Source organism: Ambystoma mexicanum, chromosome 2p (genome assembly GCF_040938575.1).
Source record: "Ambystoma mexicanum isolate Mex_15411 chromosome 2p, UKY_AmexF1_1, whole genome shotgun sequence".
Taxonomy (NCBI): Eukaryota; Metazoa; Chordata; class Amphibia; order Caudata; family Ambystomatidae; genus Ambystoma; species Ambystoma mexicanum.
In genome coordinates this window covers 899,662,947-899,684,970 of record NC_090923.1, presented here as the reverse complement: position 1 = coordinate 899,684,970, position 22,024 = coordinate 899,662,947, and the positions used below count along the sequence as shown (strand labels likewise).

The 22,024-nt window shown below is 46.1% G+C and overlaps 1 protein-coding gene across 4 annotated transcripts in view; it reads right to left on the bottom strand.

The window, feature by feature from the left end:
- CLASRP (CLK4 associating serine/arginine rich protein) overlaps positions 1-22,024 on the bottom strand; it is a 1,024,175-nt gene that overhangs the window by 628,875 nt on the left and 373,276 nt on the right. For all 4 annotated transcript variants that reach the window (XR_011302052.1, XM_069644604.1, XM_069644606.1 and 1 more), the window contains one exon: positions 5,226-5,299. Coding sequence is in view for 3 of the 4 variants with exons in the window: in XM_069644604.1 (XP_069500705.1) it covers positions 5,226-5,299 (74 nt within the window). In the remaining variant the exon portion in view is untranslated. The remainder of the gene's footprint in view (positions 1-5,225; positions 5,300-22,024) is intronic.

Genomic DNA, 22,024 nt, shown 5'->3' with positions numbered 1-22,024 from the left:
CTCATACACTCCTATATGCCAGCCCAGTCAGCTCCCAACCAAACCACTCTTTGGGAGACAACACCAGCATCTGGACACTCTCCATGCGGTCAATGCAACGTTTGCTCCCTCAGGAAAAGATCTCAAACCTTGGACCTTGGAACGACCCCATGGCGGCAACAGTCGCTGACCAACTGCAATACTTCGAACGTCATCTATATGATTAACTGCCCATGCAATAAAAAATATATAGGCATGACCACCAGACCTATAAAAAAACGCATACAAGAGCACCAGTCGTGTATAAGAACAGAACGGGAAAATGCCCCAATGGTGGAACACTTTAAACTAAGTAAACATAAAGCCAATGAAATCACATGGACAATAATAGAGAAAGTGACCTGTCCGAGAAGAGGTGGGGACATGGCCAATTTGCTCCTAAAAAGAGAAAAAATGGGTCTTCCGCCTGAAAACAGACCAATTAGGGCTGAATGAGAATATCCCCTGGCAAACTTTAGCTATGATTAGCTAAACTTCTGGGCACAGACACAATGTGTTTGGGCAATGAATGACATCAGCCTGTATAAGTGAGAGCAATTGCACACACTCGTTCTCAATTATCCAACACGGCCCCGGCACAATATGTGCAGGGTGAGCCGAGACCGCAGTGGCCAGGCACCCGTGACTGACAGAGGTGCCCGTCTTACGGGTAACGCGTATCCGTGATAACCAATGAAATGCAACGTTTTCCCAGGCAGCCATCACATGATCTGTGGCGGATTGCGAACGCACGCTCAGGTGAAATAATATAACGCGATGCGTTCGGTTACAGTCACATGACCTGTGACGGACTGCACAACGGGCTGGGCAGACGGATGCTGCAGATGTCCTTTCGTACATGGACGAACTATAGCACATAGCAACTGCAACAACCAGGTAAGACCTAGTACCCACGGGCCAGAAACAGGGACAAATGCGGAGGGATTACGGCCCGGGAGCAAGTGACTTGCGGCACACACCTTTCGGCTCCGGGCTGTTTTTCCCGCTCCCCGCATTGCTTTACAATTGGTTTAAATTTCTGAGACTAAAAAGACCAGGACATGGAGATAGGGCGCTTACTAACCCCAGCTCCCTTTTGCCAGGTCAGGACTCCACCTCTGACCACCGAGGACACAATTTACCGTAGGAATCTTTTCCACATGAGCCCAGATGAAAACACCATGTCAAGTCAACTGTTACAATCAGGTCAGTGACCTTTAATGGTCGCCAAAGCGATATGATGTATATATATATATATATATATATATATATATATATATATATATATATATATATATATGTTATAGATATTGTATACACCAGGGCTCTTTTGAATAATACACTGCAAATGGCATGCATAGACTACAAAATAACACCAGCAGGTGAAAAAAATACAACGTGGGGATTCCCGTTGGGAAAATAGTAAATGGAACATAGACTAACACCAGATTGCGAATTATGATAAAAGACAATAATCACATCTTGTGTTGTGTATTTAAAATTTGAATAGTACTAATAGAACTGTTCATTCGAAAGCCATGATTGGCAGTTATTAACCAAACGGTGACGTGCACATGTTTTCTGTTACATAGGGTCACCGTCTGTCCCAGCCAAAAGACACAATAAGGAGGTGGTAAAGTAACTCACCCGCCTTTTTTCTTTCTTTGCTTGAAACCCAACTATTGGTATGTACTAATTAAACCTACCTCCTAGATGAAAACCATAAGACTGTCCTGAAGAAAGCAACCACATCACACACGCTGTCGCTGAAACGAATGCAATTCTCTATATATATGAGCAATTTTTTACCTCACTTCCTCATATGCAGTAAGAATAACATCTAGGGAAACTCCTATTGAAGTGAGGATCGTCTTTATGTTGGTTTAAAAACACAATTTGTGAGTTTTTATACGTTGTGCTTGTATTTGTGTTTCTTCTCTTTTTTAAACTTCGATGTGTGTGGTTGTTATACAATCCCGGGGTCATTAAAGATTTTATAACCCAGTGGATGTGTACACACCCAACCACTACACTACCGAGTGTAAACCTGGCTATTTGTCTCTTCCAATACAGACACATAGTGGAAGAGAGTGGTTGAGGAGCATGACTTCAACAAGGCTGAATGTTATTAACAACTAGAAGTAAATAGTTTATTTTCTTATTCTGTCTCCTATTTGTAGGCGATACACCAGCGCTACACAGGGACAGATTTGGGTAGGAGGAAGGAATATCTAGAAATTCAACTCTATCCCTTTCTGTCCTCTTTCACAGCCTTGTTGTGTCTGCGAGTGGCAAAATCCACAGCAGTCCTTTGTTGTCTCCCTTCAAAACAAATTCTGCCCTCAACCACAGTAGTTTTATCCATAAAGCAGGCGGGTTGCCTGCTTTTGGAGATCAGACGTGTTTTTGTTCTAACCAAATCAGAATCACAGTCGGCATTTGCCCTACATTTTGTGGTATCATGTTCATAGAGAAAGGGCACTTCCCTGTTAACTCACTCTTTCGGCCCCCCCATTTTTTGTAAATTGTGGTCTGAGGAGCGTCAGCAGGAGGAAGCAGGCCTTCTGAGGACATGTTCCAAATGTTTCATTAACAAAATACAAATTAAGGCCCAACTTTCCCTATTGCTATGGGATGCTCCATACCTATATATCTAACTAGGGTGCTTGTCAGCCATCCGTGAATGTTCAAAGGATTACGTCCGCCATCAAAAACGAATCTAGCTGGCCCTACCAGTATCTATATTATAGATATAAAAAGGGAAAATCAGTTTGTTTGTTCCTACATACAATTCCACACTGTTTCACCAATCTGCACAAGATGTTGCAGTTAGCTGTTAGGACCCTACGGATGTCACTAGCTACATTACATGTGGACACTCCAACCCGTTCCCCAGGTTTCAGCCCCTGCATACTTGAGGCGGTTGCTTGGAAGCGACTAAACATCAACGTGGTCGTAGAAGGACCAGACACAGCTAATTTTAAGCATCTGGACGTGAGGAACAAACTACTTTTCAAGGCCCTAGGAGACACTGTTTCCAAGATATTAGCACTGCAACACGCAAAACATCAATGTGGTCATAGAAGGACTGGACAAATCTAATTTTAATCGTCTCAACGCCAGGAACAAGACTTGAAGGCCTCAAAACCACGTTTCAAGGCCCGAGGATGCTTCATTACCGAGATATCTGCACCACAACATACTGCACCGTACCAGCGTGAAGCGACAGGTGGGGAGAGCGCACAGAAGGTCCCATTAAGCAGCAGCACGCCAATTCTCCCCTCCCAGTCTGCTCTGTGATTGTCAGCAATTGATGAGTGTCATCATGTCGGTCTACAGAACCTGTGTGAAGTATGGACACATTTTGCTAATATTAAATAAACAAGGTCAGTAGAATGGTTCCCTTCTCCAGAGGATACTTCTTGCATAAGTCTCTGGGTTTCTGGTTAATCATTAGATAGTCTCTAGTTACTTGCTGTATCAGTTCATGCAGCCCTTTCATGCCATTATTAGCTCTTCTCTCCTCCTGAAGAATATCTTCTGGACGTTTTATACTTCCTTTGATCCTTTAAGGACTCGGAACATCCTGAAGATGCACAATTTCTTCAGGTCTTCTAGACAATTGGGGTTCACCTTATCTGACATTCTCGGACTTGTTTATTGTTTACTTTGGTGGTTTCTCTGTACTTACATTCATAACATTCTCTTTCCCTTCTTTCTGTTTTGAAGGCGTGGGTACTTTTCCTCTTTACCAGGGTAGGGATATCCAAGCTTGCTTTCTATCCCTCTCATGGACTTAATGTTTCTCTTTCTTACATAAAGTCAATTTAAGTTACAGTTTTTTTATTCAACGTTTCTTTACTTGCAGTGGGACGAGTGTCTTGATTCCCTTTTGGCCTCCCAGTCTTTCAGCTCTGAGTTCCTCTCAACAATGCAGGGGAACGTCTATGGGGTCTGTGCCTGTCTGGGAGCTTCTCTCTGTCCTCGTTGCTGGAAGCTCAGTCGCCGACATCGACATCCTCTTCCTGCGATTTTCTCATTCCCACGGCATCCCTGTGTTTCTTCCGGGTCGATTAAAGCTTTGTTCTCGGGATGGTGTTGGTTTGGGGGCTACCTGCCCACCATGTATCATTTGTGATCATGCCACCATCTTGCTTTGGGCTCCAGCCCACTCTGATTGCTGCAACTGGGATACGCTGCATCTATGGCGTCTCCCCTTTCCTTCCAGTGCAAGCTTGAATGTTGCAGGCTCTGAAGCTCGTTTCTGCTGCGACTCCTGCAGGTGTTAAGCAGGAAGGTGGGCCTCCTTTGCCTGTCTAAGCATGCCTCTCTCTCCACGTTGTTTGGCATGTACCAGGTATTCAGCGTACTTGTCTCCGTTCATTGGAGGGGGATACATTCTCTTTCTTTCTTCTTGATAATGGTATAGTTTGACTTTTTCCTTCACCCAAGTCTTGGGACTTGTAAATCCTTGACATTTTAGAGAGTCCAATGTATGCCATTATGTGTAACTGTTTCGGGAGTTCCTCACAGGAATGGAAATCCTTGTCCCCTAAGTGGGAGTCTCTCCCGATGAGGTCCCACTTGCCTCGACCCCTAGAGAGGCTGTTGCAGAGCGGCCTCACAGGGGCGGTCTCTCCGGTTACCTAAACACTGGCAACCACAGAGCCCCTAAGGTGAAGGGCTCCTGCCTGCAGTCCAGGCAGAACTCAAAAGAAATACCCATGATGACACACAACAAAAAGCCCTATAAGGATTTATTTATTTGACATATGTTAAGCGCACCCAACCCAGAGGTATCTGGGCGCTGGTTACGTAGGAGTAGTGGTTGCAATAGTTAGATGAAAGTTAACAGTGTAACCCAATCTCTACAATTACCCTGGGGGAACACACGAAACAATACAAACAGGTTGTGGCTGCCACTAAACATGAAAAGGTGGCTACACCGCTATGTGAATATTTGAAAGATATATGCAGCAGACAGATATTTAGGGGGGTGGGGGGGAGAATAGATGAACCAAACCAAGTACAGATTTGCAGAGGTCAATGCAGCAATTGTGTATATGTGGCCTTTAATGCAAGTCACATGTGTTGTTCTTCATCTGTGAAAGTTTTGATGAAGCAATAAAACCTGCGTGCTAGAGTTAGATATGAATGCCAGAGACCAACACTGTGAGTGCTTATGAAGAGAATGATGGAGCACTCACCTTGGAGGGCTTATTTTTCTCCCTTTTAAGCGTTTCTCTCTGAATTCACGTCTCTGCCGTCGAGAACGCCGGCCCTAAAGAAAGAAAAATGTTAAGTCAAAATCTGATTTAAAATTAAAGAGTGAGAAAGTGGTCCCTCTATAAAATGTATCGGATTTAATTTCTTCAACTAGCAGTCAACCATTTATTCATTTTCTATTTCCAATTTAGCACACACATGGCAAAAGTATACTGCGGTGTAGACTGGGAATATAGTCACCAAATAAAAACAAAAGTGAAAAGAACATGCACGAGTAAAACAAATATATAGCTAAAATCAGTATTGCATAGTCAGTCTCAATTTACTAAACCTTACCAGATCAAAAAGTAAGCGTAAGACTTCGAGCATGCAACAAGTGATCTGGAAAAATTATTTTGAGAAAAATGGCAAAAATCAGGAACTTCCAATCAGAGAATATCGCAAGTGCAAAGAACCATCATCCCCCAGATACTACCAACCTAAAAATCAAGTAACTAGCAGCCCATGCATCATCAGATTTTTTGAGTTAGAAAGGCCAAGTGAAAATTTAATTCTGGAGATCCAATGGGAGCAATTGGAGATGCTTCAAGACAATGGACATCCAATAGAAAATTCTGGTTCCCAAAACTAACCTGGCTGCAGCATGCAGGACTGCCTTCAGGGGATCAAGTGGGGCTTGCAGAAGAACAATTAAAACAGAATTACCCAAATCAATCTGTATCAGAACTAAAGCTTGAGCTCAGAGTTGAAAGTGAGTCAGACAGAAAAGGTTACACAGCTTTCAAAGAAAATATATTGCAGTAGGCAGCCTTCAGCAAACAGCCAGAATAAAGGCAACACCGATTTCTAAAATGAAACAAGGATCTGACAGAAGGAGCACCTCAAAATCAAGACCGAATACACGCCCGGGATTGGAAGAAAAGAAAAGACATTTCCCAAAGACTATGGAAATCCTGTGACAAATCTTAAAATGAAGCTGGGAGACATCAGCATACAAGAGTGACTATCACTCTTTCCTATCACTGGGCTTCATTTTTCGCTGGTCCTTAAGATTTTCCAGGCTTTTCTCTGCACTTTGTAATGCAATTCTGAGTTTGTGTGGAGGAATGACTGTACTGTGGCAATAGGCATACCTTTACGTGGTGCCACAGAGATCAATATATTAATATGCTGTCCAAAGTTGCCTAATTTGTGTGTATATATATATATATATATATATATATATATATATATATATATATATATATAATGACAATGCATTACTTACCGTAAAAGCATTTGATGGTTGTATCTGCTTAGATTCACATGCTGTGCATAGTCCGACATCCAGTGGTCACTGCGCAGTATTGCATTTTGTTTTTCGTAGTCGAAAAGGGGACGTTGACAAGGCGTGTCTGTAACACTATCCCTATAGTGATGTGCGGTGTACCCACAATCCCTTACGGGTCGAGGTCCTTCTGTTTGTATTTTTCCTGCCCTGAGGGAGCCTTCTAGACGTGAGAGTACAGAAAAGAGAGATATAAAAAGATTCCATGTTCCTTCCATCCAAGCGGGGAGGAAGGGTGGGCGCATGTGAATCTAAGCAGATACAACCATCAGAAATGCATTGTCTTCTGATGCTTGTTAATCCGCTTAGAATCACATGCTGTGCATAGACTAGCGAGCAGTACCCGGAGTTGGAGGTGGGTTGTGAGAAGGAACAGTAGAAAAAAGATGTCTTAATACTGCTTGTCCCACCTGGGAATCAGATCTAGAGTGGGCATCTAGACAGTAGTGTTTTGTAAAGGTGTGTACAGAACTCCAGGTTGCCGCTTTGCAAATGGACTCAAGGGGAACATTTGCAATGAATGCTATGGATACCCCAGTGCCTCGAGTAGTGTGCTCTTGGCTCGAAGGGTAGTTCTCTCTTAGCAAGAGAGAAACAGAGTGATGCATTGAACAATCCATCTAGATATAGTGGACTTTGAAACTGCATCTCCTTCTCTTCCTGCTGCCACCGAGACAAAGAACTGATTAGTTTTTCTCAGTGGTCTAGTTCTTTCCATATAAAACATGAAAGCTCTGCGCACATCAAGTGTATGCAGGCTTTTTTTCTCCCAAATTTGAAGGGTTTTGAAAGAACGTTGGTAGTTCTATAGACTGGTTGACATGGAATTTCGAGATGAACTTCGGTGCAGACCTTGGGTGTGTGCGCAGAACCACCTTATCTTTGTGAACCGTTACAAAGGGGTCTAGAACAGAAAGAGCCTGTAGTTCACTTACTCTCCTAATGGAGGTGATAGCTATTAGGAAGGCAGTCTTAAGAGTGAGGTCTTCAAGAGTTGCCTTGTGCATGGGTTCAAATGGTGAGCCCATGAGCCTGGTAAGTACCACATTTAGGTCCCAGCCGGGAGCTGGGTTTGCTATCGGAGGGTGTATTCTCTTTACCCCCTCCATTAAGGCTTTAATAACTGGGTCTTTCCACCAGGACACATTTGGGAAGTGGTGTATGCAGAAAGTGTCGCTAGGTGGACTTTAATAGAATTGAATACTAGACCGGAGTCCAGTAAATAGGTCAGGTACAGAACAATTTGTGTGGGAGAGCAGTCAACAGGGTTGATGTTTCTTCCTCTACACCAGATGACAAATCTCTTCCATTTGCTAGAATAACAGTGACGAGTGTTAGGTTTTCTAGCCTCCCTGAGGATGTCCATGCATCTCTGCGGGAGTTGTAAATGTCCAAATTCTATGATCTCAGGAGCCAGGCTGCTAAGTTCATGGTCTGAGGACATGGATGTAGTGTCCTGCCCTTGTCCTGTGACAGCATGTTGTATGGACAGGGAAGTTTCACTGGAGGTGATAGAGACATCTCCATCAGGTGAGCCAACCATGGCTGCCGGGCCCACATAGGGGCCACTAGTATCATGGTAACTTGTTCCTGGTGCATCTTGTGCACAATCTTGTTGAGAAGGGGAGTCAGGGGAAAAGCGTAAACAAATTTCCCTGACCATGGAATCGACAGACCGTTCCCCTTGGATTGGTTCTGGGGGTACCTGGAGGCGTAATCTAGGCATTGCGAGTTCTCCAGGGTTACGAACAGGTCTATTTCTGGGAATCCCCATTGTGTGAAAACATTGAAGAGGATGTCTTCGTGTAAACGCCATTCGTACTCTGAGGGCAGAGGGAAGTCTCTGCTTAGTTCGTCTGCTAGCAGATTGAGTTCCCCTGGTACATGTTGTGACAGTAGGAACATGTGTTTGAGAGCCCACTTCCAGATGTTCTGGGACAGCTTGGGCAGTCCTGGAGAGTGAGTGCCCCCTTGTTTGTTGAGGTAGTACATGGCTGTGGTGCTGTCCGTGAGGACCATCACCGTCTTCCCTTGTAGGTGTGTCTGGAAGGCTTTCAGTGCCTTGAACACAGCTAGTAGCTCCAGTAAGTTTATGTGCTTGGAAGCTACGCTCGGAGTCCAAACTCTGTGAGCAGTCTGATGGGATAGGTGAGCACCCCATCCTGTGAGGGATGCGTCTGTGGTTAGAGTGGCTTCCACTGCGGGGGGCTGGGGGGGCGAATGGTTTCCCTATTACCAGGTTTTCCTTCGACCACCACCGTAGCGAGAGAACCAAGGCCTGCAAGACCACCACTAGATCGTCCCATTGTCCGCTGGCCTGACACCACTGGCTGTTGAGCCACTCTTGCATTGGGCACATGCGCAGGCAAGCGTGGGGTACCAAATAAATACATGACGCCATCATTCCCAGCAATCGCATTGCTTTGCGTACCGTCACCTCTCGACTTGCTACATATTGAGGGATCTGAAACAGCATGTTTTGGACCCTCTCGTTGGAGGGGAAGACAAGGCCGTACTTTGTTCGAATTAGAGCCCCTAGGAATTGTTTGACTTGGCTGGGGTCTAGGCTGGACTTCTTCTCGTTGATGGAGAAAGGTCTACAGTCTTTTGGGTATTTGAGAATCAGGTTTCGTAAGAATCCCCTGTTATGAGCCAATCGTCGAGGTAAGGGTATACTGGGATGGACAACCTGCGCAGGTGGGCCGCTGCCACTGCCAGTACTTTCGTGAATACCCTCGGTGCTGATGCTATCCTGAAGGGTAGCACTCTGAACTGGTAGTGTTTGCCCTCTATCATGAACCTGAGGTATTTTCTGTGCACTGGCAACATTAAAATATGAAAGTATGCATCTTTCATGTCCAGTGTTGTCATGTAATCTCCTTGTGATAGCAGGGGTTCACTTCCTGTAAGGTCACCATACGAAACTTTTTAGGTTTGACAAATGTGTTCTCTGGGCGCAGATCTAATACAGGGCGCATGGTTAAGTCCTTTTTGGGTACAAGGAAGTACACTGAATAAATACCTTCTGTTACCTGAGATAGAGGCACAACCTCTATAGCACCTTTTTCCAGTAGTTGGTCCACTTCTTGTAGAAGGATGGCAAGGTGTTCTGGTGTCATGGTCGTCCCCTTGGGGGTCTGTACGTTGGGGAGCTGTTAAATTCTAAACAGTAGCCGCGGCTATGCTTGATGGTACCCAGTGGTACGATGCATGGGAGGGGACCCGAATCTGAGTCATTTGGTGTTGGAGGCTTTGGAACCTCTAGGGGTAGAACCCCGACCTCTCCCTTTGCCACGGCGTTGTCCTCTCTGGTTGTATTGGCCACTGGTGCCTTGGTTAGAGGACCAGTTGTTTGCAGAGTATTGCTGCTGCTGATTTTGCTGCTGGCGTTGGCCTCGAAAAAAGCGCCTATTGCCATAGCCACGTTTGTTAGGCGGCCTAGAAATCTGGTGTAGGGTTTTGATGGTGTCAAACTCTTTGCCGTTTCTAGTGCCTCATCAACCGCCTTTCCAAAGAGGTTGGCATCTTCTATAGGCTTGTTGATTAGAGATGCTTGTTTCAGGTTTAAACCCCGAATTACGCAGCCAGACATGGCGTTTGGGGAGTATTCCTTGGACTAGGGAACGGCCAGCCGTTTCTGCAGCATCTAGAGTGTTTTTCATGATGCTTTGGTTGACTAGAGTCCCTTCAGTAATCGTGGCCAGAAGGCGTGTACGTAGGGGTTCTGGTACCTCCTCAGCGTCCTTACGTAGCTTGCTCCATTATGAGTCTGCGTAGCTTGCTAGCAAGGAATTGTTTGCAATTCTTGCGGAAAAAGCAGCAGAGGCTGTGATCCTCTTCCCCAGGGCATACAATTTTTTGCCCTCCTTATCTGGTGGTGCTTCGCTGGTAGACAGCGGGACCCCTGCTCTTTTCCTTGTATTTGTCACCACTAGGGAGTCTGGTACAGAGTGGCCCCTGACATACAACGGGTCTGGAGGGGAGGGACTGAATAGTTTTTTCTATCCTCGGGTTGACCCCTCTGACCAACGCGGGTGTAGATAGTGAAAGGATAATTCGTCTCCTTACTGAGGCGAGGAGGGGAATGGTTTGGCTGACAGGGGGTTTCTCCTTGATTACCTTCTCCACAAAGTCAATGTCAGGAGAAATCTCCCCAGTGTCTATTTCGAAATGCGCTGCTGCCTTGCGTAGTAGTGCATTGAATGTAGGTTGATCGTCTATAGGTGACGTGTTCCTATTAGGCGAGTCCTCGGGAGGGGACAGGTTTAGTACATCAGGGTCCGAAAACGCTGATGGGGACTGCCAGGGCTGTGAAGCACCTTCCTCTGGGTCTTCTCCGAAGCCCCCCACACCCATATCTGGATTTTCTTCAAAACCCTCTTCCTCTAGGTTTTGTTCCTCTTCTTTGCCTAAAAATGTGTCCTCCTCCTAAAAGTGGGGGTCCTCTTCAGTGAGGTCATATAAATTTATATCCACTTGGGAGGGATTAAACAGCCTAGGGAATTTAGCCCTGGGGTCCATCTGAGGTCCCTCTCTTGCCCTCTTGGTGGTGGTAGGTTTCGAGTCTCCATAAACCTCTCCATACAGAACTGGAGTCTCTCCAGGGTCTCATGAGGTACCCCTGAACGGTCTGGAGGGGTGGGGGGGGGGGGCGGGGAGGGTCTTTGGCCTGAAAATGCTTTGACCTCTCCCATAACGTCGAAGAAAGGTCTCCGTCGCCGTCTGAAAAGCCTTCTGGGAGGCTAGGAGTCCCTTTAGATTAAGGGGGCAGTTCCTGCCTTCCTTCAGGCCTTTTCGGCATTTCTCTAGCCTTGAGCGGTATTCAGCATATCTTTCGACGTCCGCTTCTGGCTATCGGCAGAAACGATCCTTGCCAGGCTCTCGATGACTAATCTGTCTGTGGAGGGCTCTGGTATTGACGATACGGGCGTCGCGCGTTCTACAGCGACGGGCGCTCTCTGACGGAGCGTTTCGTCTGGCGGTTTGGGGGTAGCGCCCTTATCTGGGGGAAGCCCAGTCGCTGGTCGCGTCTGCGGTTGCGAGGGGGGCTTAAGACTCTTACGGTCAAAAACAGTGGAGAAAGTGTGTTGACAGGATATTATGGTTACAGGTAAAATCGAACACCCAGAAATTCGCCAGTTATGGTAAGCTAAGCAACCATAACTTGTGCCACCACTATGCACTGCTAAGACTAACACCCATGACATCAAAGATGACATCACTGATGACATCACATGTCTAGCTCCTCCTTTTTTGTTCACTGACATATCTAGGCCATGTGATTTTCTTCATTGTCAGTCAGAAACAGAAAATTTTTAAAAAAAAAGGTACTGTATTTGCAGACGTTCCCTTCTTATATGTTCTTACAGTACTTTCTTTAGGGTTCAGTCGCATCTTGTGATGCATATACATAAGGGAAGAAGCAGGTCTTAAACACAGCTATAATTTATGTACATCAAGATAACCATTTAGGTTATTAACAGTTTCTGATGATACCGCTTCTCTTTGAGTTACTTTATATTCCCCTGTATGCCACAGATTTGTATGCATTGTGGTCTCTTTATGTTTTGTTTGTAGAAGTACAAGTGTGTAGTAAGTGATGCATTATTAGCTAGTTATTAAGTTTTGCACAGTATGCAAAAGTCGATACGGAAGCATTCACCATTATACTATGCAACATTATAAATCTTGTACCTGTATGGTGCATCCTGCAGGCAACGCCTAGGTTTCTGTATGATTAGTTTGCTGTACTAGAAAGAACACTGCAATGGAATAGTGTTTATATCATTACATTCTTTAGTGAAGTACGTAGTTCATAATACATCTCGCAATCGCCCCTCTTTTGCCAACATGATACTCGGAACCCCTTGTAGGGACTTTTCATGAAAAGTAACTGCAAATAATATGTCAATGATATTTGTGATGTCATCTTTGATGTCATGGGTGTTGGTCTTAGCAGTGCACGGTGGTGGCGCGCGTTATGGTTGCTTAGCTTAACATAACTGGTGAATTTCTAGGGGTTTTTGATTTTACCTGTAACCATAATATCCTGTCAACACACTTTCTCCACTGGTTTTGATAGGTTTTAGTGCAAAGTAACCATAACGTCCCCTTTAACAAAGTTTTTTCACTAACTTTTATAGGTTTTTAGATGTACCATACAACATACAGAACCCCTGTCCCCATGCTGATAGCCCCAGGGTCTGCGGACCGCGCAACTGTTTGCGGATCTCGGGTAGCATCCTAACTGCCCAAAAGGACAGGGGTTCTCTTACATTGTTGTCCCATACAGCAAAGACACTGAACATGTAGAAAGATCAACACATAAGAGAATTAGAAGAAAAAAAGAAGTAGGTCTACAAACTCTGTACTTATGAAAGCAAAAGAGCAACTGCATAGGGTATGCAACATAATGGAATGCAACAAAAAGAAAAATAACCTGTGCTTCCAACAATATTACTTCAGTGTTGCTTTACATACAAAGGGAGAAGCAACTCATAGTGGGACAACTGCAAAGTACTGACAGCAGAACTGTACGACTATGTGTTAAGTGCACTACATTTTTTCCTATAACTGCACAGTTTGTTCAGTGTACAATACTAGAAAAAAGATTTTTCTTTTTTACTCAGAAATGGCAAGCACCCTAGAATGGCTTGAAGAGAATTTCCCTCGGGATGAAATGAGTCAAGACAGTACACAACACAGTTTGAAAAGTTAAACAGTTAATACACATTGCTTCAAATACATCTGACAGATATTTTTTTCTTTAACAGTACATACAGGAAAAGGAAATGCCACAGAAGCAGCAGCTCCTCCACAAGTGCATGGGCACAAAGAAAATGAAAAACGCTGTACAAAATAAACTAGACAGCCTTGATGCAAAAATGGAGCAATTGCTGAACACTTTTGCGGACTTAAAAGATCTTGTACAGGGACATATGGAAAACATTAAATACCACTGCCCCACCTGCAACTGTACCTCTTGCCCCTATCTCAGTCAACCATCCCCACAAATTCCCTGTAAACAAATATTTTTTACGATGAGACCTTACTCCCATCCACCCCTGAAGCCCCAATTCCCCTGTCTACGTATCAATTTCTGCTACGCCTTCTCTTCCCTAATTTTCTGTATATATGTGTATAATAAAGTGCTGTGTGTGCAATATTGCTCTGTGTTTTTTTTTTAAAAAAGCCCTGTTTCAGAGTGCGCAACTGTCCGGGATGTCTGCAATTAATCAAAATGGAGGTGTCCTGCGGACACTGCGCCGGTTCGGAAGGTCCGCATTCAAAATGAAGGTGTCCGTTGTACTCTGCTCCTGTCCGCAAAGTTGTGATGTACCTTTAATTGGTTCGGGGACCCCAACCATGTCCGGCGGACACTTGGCGGCTGTTAGGGAGGAATTCTCCATAAGGCTAATTTCCCAAACCTAGTGAGTCCCCAGCAGCTTTGCTGGATTTTTGCGATTTTTTTCTCCTGGTAAGAGTGAGACTTTTCCTCCCACTCTTAGGCATGATTTGAGGTATGTCTTTGATTTTGTGTGTGCTGATGGGCTATGGGGTTTTTTACTCCATAGGGTATCATCTGTTTTTGTGTATGTGTTACACAGCACCCTCAGTGCAGTAAAACAGGGGTGTCATAGTGACCCTCAAACATAGACTCCATACCCTGGGACTGGCTACTGTTTCCCAGGGCATGTAAAGTCACCATTGACTTTACTAGTCCAAAATTGTGAATAGAACCAATACAAACCATCATATTGTGGAAGTACTGGAAGGAGTTAATTTGATTGCCCCAGGTCTGTTTTCAAGGGGGCACTGTCCAGTCCACCCTTGTCGAGTTTCTGGCTGGTGGCAGTGGTTACCATGCAAAATATTCCACCGGAATATTTCCTATGGGATTTTCCCATTGATTTTAAACGCACCACTTTTTGGTGCAATGTTAAAGATACCGCCGGTTTATTTATTTAATATTAAATCAACGGTTGGGTCTTTTTGCCAGAACTCTTTTCTAAAATGGCATTCGTGTCCGTCTCTGCAACTCCAACCAAGGTCGGGCCCTTTGTTCCACTTTTTGACAAGCTTCTCCACAGAAGCCCTCCAACTTGTGCCACTCTGTCTGGGTTCCACAGGATGTGTGGGTGGGGGAATTGGCACCCTGGACTGCGTTGCCTTAGCAACTTAAGTCGCACTCTGTTCTGATTGGGCCAGTGGTGAGCCACCCGGCTCACCACTTATGTTTGAGTGACATCTAGGCTGTTGAATGGGGGTTTTTCTGCATAAAAGCAGGGCTTTTGGGACTGGAACTTCAGAAGTCGCCACAGGACCTAAGAAATCCGAAGAGGGAAGAAGCTGAGCCATCTGCAACGACGACACCACCAGTGGAGCCCTGCTGCAACGACCTCACCACTTTCCCGACGACAAGAGGAGATCTTCTGCTGGAAGAGTCTTGTCCCTCTGAGCTGGTGGGATCAACCAGTTCGCCATTTCGCCTTCCAGGACGTCTCTTGGTCGAATCGCCCGTGCCAAGCACCCCGGCGGCCGGATAGCCAAGTTTCACCACTGTGACAGCGAATACCAGGAACGCATCTTTTCACTGACGAACTCCGCGGGTGGTTTCTTCCCTGGGCAGTGCAACGACTCCAAGTTTCCTCCTCGACGAGATCCTCTCTTCCCCTGGTCGAAACCACAAACTGCACCCGCTGCCAGGAACAACTGCCACCGCTGGAGCTTCCTCACTCTTTACGGTACTGTGTTCTACCTGAATCCTTGGCTTACCAACTGGGTTGGCCCCCAGACCTTCTAACGTTGTCTTTTGAACCACCGCAACCTCTTTTTGAACATTTCTACAAAGACTTGAATGCATTGCTAAACTGTGATCTTGGGCACATTTCGCCTTGCTCCATTCAAAGTGGGCCTGGCCCATGAACTTTGGCTCTACAGTATACCCTGCCTTCAGTAACTTGATTTTGTCTCTTAAAAGTGTTGGGAACTATTTTATTTTTATGACCTGCTTTTTTCTCTCCCTTTAACCTAATTATTGGAGTGCCATCTAAGTTACGCGCTCACCTCTGTTTTGACAAAAAGTGTTGTTTTAACTTAGACTTGTCTATTAAAAGCTAAGGGAGGTGTAAATACTTTTGACTGTGTTGGAACTTGCTTTTGATTAATAGTGCTAGTGTATTTTCTAAAGTGTTTGTTAAATAAATAATTATATACGTTTGATACAAAGCTCGGGTCAGTGTTCGCTTGTTCTACTGTGTTTTTGGCCCTATTGTGTATCCTCTGTATACTGCCTAACTCTTCTTGAGAGAGGTCTGACTGCTCAGCCACAGCTACCAGGTAAATCTGGGTGGTACAGACGGCTACCAATTGGGTTTACTGCTTACTCCTGTAGTCTTAATCTTCTTGCAGTGGTCCCCAAGGGAACTGCACAGGATTCTGCCCAACAGCGGCATGCCCATCACTCTCCCCCAACCCCCGCCGAGTCCTCCGAACATAGGGCCTGTCCGAGAAACAGTAACGTGCTTTAATTGGTTCAGGGACCCCACCCATGTCCGGACAGACACCTGGGCTCATGCGCATCTAATTCCCTGTGTCCTACAGACAACGAGCCTGTCCGGCATGTCCACAAAGTTGTGAGGTATTTTGAATTAGTTCGGGGACCCCGACCCTGTACAGTCGTCGAGTTAAAGAAACATAGAATGGAATGCCTGCGCAGGTGAGCTGCTGCTGCCGCTAGCACCTTTGTAAACACCCTCGGGGCTGAGGCAATGCCGAAGGCGAGAACCTTGACTGATGGTGTGACCCCTATCTTAAGCCTGAGTTACTTTCTGTGTGCTGGCAACATTGAAATATGAAAGTATGCATCTTTCATGTCCAATGTGGCCATGTAATCCCGCTGCCCCTTCCTGAGTTTGTGGTTTGACATATTTATTGTTAGGATGCAGATCTAAAACAGGGTGCATGGTTAGATCCTTTTTGGGTACAAGGAAGTATATCGAATAAATACCCTTGATTACCTGGATTTGAGGGACGACTTCGATGATGCCTTTTTTGAGCCAGACCTGGACCTTGTCCAACAGGATGCGCAGACGGTCTGTCGAAAGTCGTCTGCTTCCGGGTGGATGAGGAATTTGATGCAGTACCCGTGGTCGACGGACTTGAGTACCCATTGATCTGATGTGATCCCCTCCCACGCCTGGGTAAACTATGTTAAACGTCCCCTGACTGCGGAAGTGTAGGAGGGCACCTGTACCACAAAGTAATTTGGAGGTGGAGTTTCTACCCCTGCCATTCCCGCGTCGGAACCCATTTGTTGTGATTGAAAACCACCGGAGGAGCCCTGACCGGAGTCCCAGTTGAATTACCCCTCCTCCCCCCCCCTGAGACATACTGGACGGTTCATAGTCATAATCTCGAATGTAAAACAGGCGAAAGTCCAAATCTTGAAAACAAATAGTCGAAAAAATGTTTTTCGAATGTCCTTTTTATTTTCTGTTTCGAAATGGGGGGGGGTTCCCCCCAACCCCCCCTTTTTTTTATTTAAAAAAAAACCTTTTTTTTTTTAAACGCACGAAAGCCAAAAAAAAACCCATGTAAAATAAAAAATGAGTCAAAATTTTTTTCGACTATTTGTTTTCGGCATTTTTGTAATTCAACCTTTTGCAGTCGACATTATGACTGCACACCATACTGGACTTGTGGAGAGCGGGTGAAAGACTGCCTGCGAAAAGGCCAGCGGATGTTGAAAACTCCTTGCTGGACAAAGGGCTTAGCTGAGATCTGATTGAGCGATTTTACAGTCTTGTGCTCCTTCTTGGAGGTTTCCAAGCCCTCATCAACCACTTTCCTGAAAAGGTTGGCATCCTTCACTGGCTTGTTAATGAGAGTAGCCTGATTCACTGGCTTAAATACTGAATTCTGCAGCTAGGCTTGGTGTTGGAGAAGGGTCCCCAGGGCAAGGACACGTCCCGCAGTTTCGGCAGAGTTTGGGTGACTTGCCGCCTCTCCAAAAACCTCGGCTAATAGGTGGGTGCGAGCGGGTTCCAGGACACCTTGGAGTCCGTCCTGGACGAGGCCCCACTGAACGTCACTGTAGCTTGCTAGGAGCGTGGTATGGTCGGCAATTCGGGTGGAAAAGGCAGTAGAGGTGGTGACGCACTTGCCAAGGGCACACAATTTCTTGCAGTCCTTGTCGGGAGTGGAATCCGGCGAGGACTGTGGTACCCACGTCCTTTTCCATGTAGTAACGACAAACAGGGAGTCAGGGATGGCATGGCCCCTGATCTATAGCGGATCTGAAGGAGCCAAGTGGAAATTTTTCTCCACACAGGGATTGACCGCACGTGTGGGCGATGGTGTGAGAGGGGGCCAGGCACTTCTTGAGTTCAGCAAAGGGATAGCTTAGCTGACCGGGGTCTTTCCCTTCAGGATACTTGCCACAAAGTGAGTCAGTGACTGCTTCCTGCGTGGTAATCTTGAAGTGATCAGCATGCCTTCTTTAGAAGGTTCTTTAACAGCATCTGGTCATAGATCGGCAATGAATCCCTGGATTGGGTGACAGGAGGAGCATCCAGAACATTTTTCCCAGGGGTCAGGGTCATTGGGGTGGGGGGTAGAAAAGGGGTAGGTATGCCATATGCCCTGAAGATCCACGCGGTCCCAGTCCATGTCCTATAGGTAGGATCCTGGCTAGAGTCCTGGACATATAAAACGTCCTGGCTAGGGTCACCTGGGTCATCCAAAAAGACATCTACCTGGTGGTCCTGATGGAATTCCTCCAGGGATGAGAAATGAGCCACCGGAGCGTTGAGCCTCTGCAAATTAAGAGGGATCGGACAGGGATCAACATCCTTATGTCTTTTTAAAATGCCTTCAAACTGGCCTGAGAAATCAATGGTCTCGGCCATATTGTTCATAAAAGCTTCAAACTGGTCCCTGGTCCATCCAGAGGAGCCCAAGGGATCAGGAGGAGGAAAAGGCTGCGGAGATGGAGCTGGGTCCTGATGCAGGGCCTTGGAGAGAGGAGAGGAGGCTGAAGAATAGTCCTCAGGGAAATTAGAGGCCTTCTTTGTGTCTGAAATGTGCAAACTAGCTGCTGAAAGCTTCTCCCGGAGCTTCTGGAGTGTTTGAAAGTGGGCCTGTCTTAGCGCGTCTTTCAACGCTACCGCGTCTTTCAGCACTACCGCACTGGGGGCCATAGGATTAGTGGGGGCACCCGCTAAGCAAGAATATTTAACGCCATGCGTAGGTGGATGCGCAGTTGGCAACTAAGCGTGAGGTTCGGAAGGCCCCGCCAGGGATTGACAGGCCTTCGGTCGTAGAAACTTCCCTTGACTGATCCGCCGGGGGGAGTTTCGGGGTTGTGTGCTTTAAAGCAGGTGGTGCATGTGTATCCCTGTCGCTGGGGTGTGACTTTCCCGTAGCACTGCCGGTGGCATGCCCGTCGGGGACAGGGATGGACATCTGGGAGCTCGAGGGCTCCACAGTTAAGGCAAAGGCCTCTGAATTGGAGCTGCGGCTGCTGACAGACTCCTCGTCCCACTGTTTTGTACGCCTGTCTTTCAGGGTCTTCGGTCGAAAGAGTTTGCAGGCTTTAAAGCGACGCTTGTCGTAATCACGGGGAGACACCAATTGCATGGGGAATTTGCCGTTGCAGGAGGAACAGAATTTAAAAGGCGTCCTCTACACAGCAGAGGGAAACTGCAGTGTGACCGAAAAGAAAGGGTAGAGAAGGGGTCAAGAAGAGGCATTCTCAAGAGACGGCAGTACGAACAGGGTCCCTCAAAGGCCAGGCAGCAGGGCCAGCGCCACATGGAAAACAGTAACCAGGATGGATCATCAGGCGGACAGGATTAGGCGAACAGACGTTGAGTAGTTGTCAAAGGCAAGCGAACCGCCTAAGAACAGAATCAGCAACTAATAACTCTTAAAATGCCTGCATTATATGCGAACGACTAGCTAGGTGGAAAAAAAGCAATCTGCTGGGAACTTTGCACGTGAAAGATTTTGAGCAAACTACACATGACGTTAGAGGTAGTGTTACAGTCATGCTCATGTCGATGCCCCTTTTTGATCTTCAAAAAAAAAAGATGCAATACTCCGGGAAAGATGTCGGATTATATGTACAGCATCTGATTCTAAGCAGATTCACAAAAATCAGAAAAAGAAGCTGTCAATCTTCAGATTCTGTTCTGATAATTGAAGATGGTCAAAGGTCAGTTCTTCAGGAACCAAGTCTTCAAGTTCATCAATTGATGGGAGGGGTGGAGCACCTGCCCCCTCCGTCGAGCCAATAGATCCTACACGGTAGATTGACTTAGATGACCATGCTCGTACCAGGAGATCTAGGAACCAAATCTGGCATGGCTAGAACAGGGCTACAAGAATCAGCTTCTAAGACATCCCAAACTTGAGTAACGTCTTGTGTATCAAGGGAAGTGGAGGGAACGCATAAGGTGTTTTGATCGACCAGTCCAGCTTCGGGGTGTCACCCAAGGAATGAAGACCCAGGTCCTCTCTCAAAGCAAACGGAGGACAAAGAGTATTGTACTGTGTGGCAAAAAGGTCCTCCGCTTGAAGGCCCAATTTTTGGAGATCATCTTCACTACAGACTGTTAGGCAAGATTGTATGCAGTACCCTTTGGGTGCACTACAAAAACCTTGTCCTCATGGCAATAGGGACCCAACCTTAGGTATATGTCTTAACTACAGAGGTTGGTAGTGTGGTCAAGCAGCCAGGCTCATCTCGAGAGGGGTGAATGTGAGCAGTAAATGTTGTGACAGAGTTTCAAAGTAGCAGTTATTCAAATAAACATTTACACTCAGAGTTTCTTGATAAAACAATTATTAATTTATTTCAGTCAGTTGTAAAGCCTTCTTCAGAAGCGAGCAATATATGTAACAATTAAAATACACTTCAAAACACACTCTTAGTTTCTCTAAATTAGATGATACCCGTTGGGGTTGGCACACAGACAGTTCCTACACACTCAGGCGACTTAAATAGCTAGGATACGGATGGCATTGATTTATCACTAGTACATTTAGAGCAATACAGAGTTTGGTGTAAAAGATAGAATAGAGGACTTAAACAAGGGTTAACAAATAATTCACAAACTGTTAAGTACTTTTGAAAACCTTCCAATAGCAAATATGTTCAACCCTTTTCTGGTGGAAAGGATAAAGCACAGAGTCAAAGGTGAGAAGAGTCTCTCTGGGAGCCAGGACAGCCAATGTTAATTGCATTTTGATGAAATGGGCACACATGGGTGCCTTACCCTGGCTGCGAACGCAGCCGGCGTTAAACACACAATGGTAGTAAAAAGAAAACCACTGCCACCAGCCATTAATTGTAGGAAGGTTAACAAAAATGTTACCTGAGAAACTAGACAAATGGTATACACTAAGTAACCCCTCCAACACCCTATGGTAAGATAGTGTGTGCTGGGTCTAGAAAGTTACAAAATGTAAGTAAAGTCAATTTCACTTCACTGCTCTTGGAAACAGTTTCACCAAGAAAAAGTATTTAACCCTTAAGTCCCAAGGACGAGGTATCTCTGCAAACGGGGATAGCTCAAAACTGTAATTTAACCCCCGGGCTATGTGAGGGGGAGGTCCCCACTCACTGCCAGGGGGCTGGATTACCTTCAATTTCACGTCGGTGTGAAAGTAATTTCACAGCGGAAGGAGAGTGCCCTTCTCCCTCTTGTCCGGCTGCATTTCAAGCCAGATATCGAGGCAGGTGTCGTTGGAAAGGGGAGATTTTCCCTCTTTCCAACAACACCATTTGTGTAAGCATTGCTGCTCATGGATCGGGCGCAGAACGCTCGATCCGCGGGCAGCTATGCCACTAGACACCAGGGATGTGTTTTGAGTACAGGGGGAAAGGGGGTCTGCTTACTAGGTAAGTGGCCTCCTCCCTCCCCTCCCACCCCCCGAGGCACCAAAGCATGGGGCCACATGTATGGAGACCCCTGGGGGCAGATGGGTGACCATCTACCCCCAGGGGTGGGGGGCAATAGAGAGGAAAAAAAAAAAAAAAAAACGCCATAGGGAGGGGGTTGGGCACCCTAGCCATCATGGATTTTAGTTTGGGTGGTGTCCTTGGAAAGGAGAGATTCTCCCCTTTCCAACAACACCCTGTGTGACAGCATTGTTAGTAACGGATCTGGCGCAGGGCGCTCGATCCGTGCCTAGCAAAGGCCACTAGACCACCAGGGATCCCATTTAGAAGCAGGGGGGGGCTGCTTACTAGGTAAGCGGCCCTCTCTCGCCGAAGCCCCAAAGCATGGGGCCACATGTATGAGACCCCTTAGGGCAGATGGGTGAGGACATATTAAAAAAAAATTATAATAAAAATAGAACACAATGGGATTCATTTTAGGACATGAAAGGGTGGTGGCCCTCTCCCTCCCACCCCAAGTGGAAAGAGGGGACCCCTTGTCACTCTCC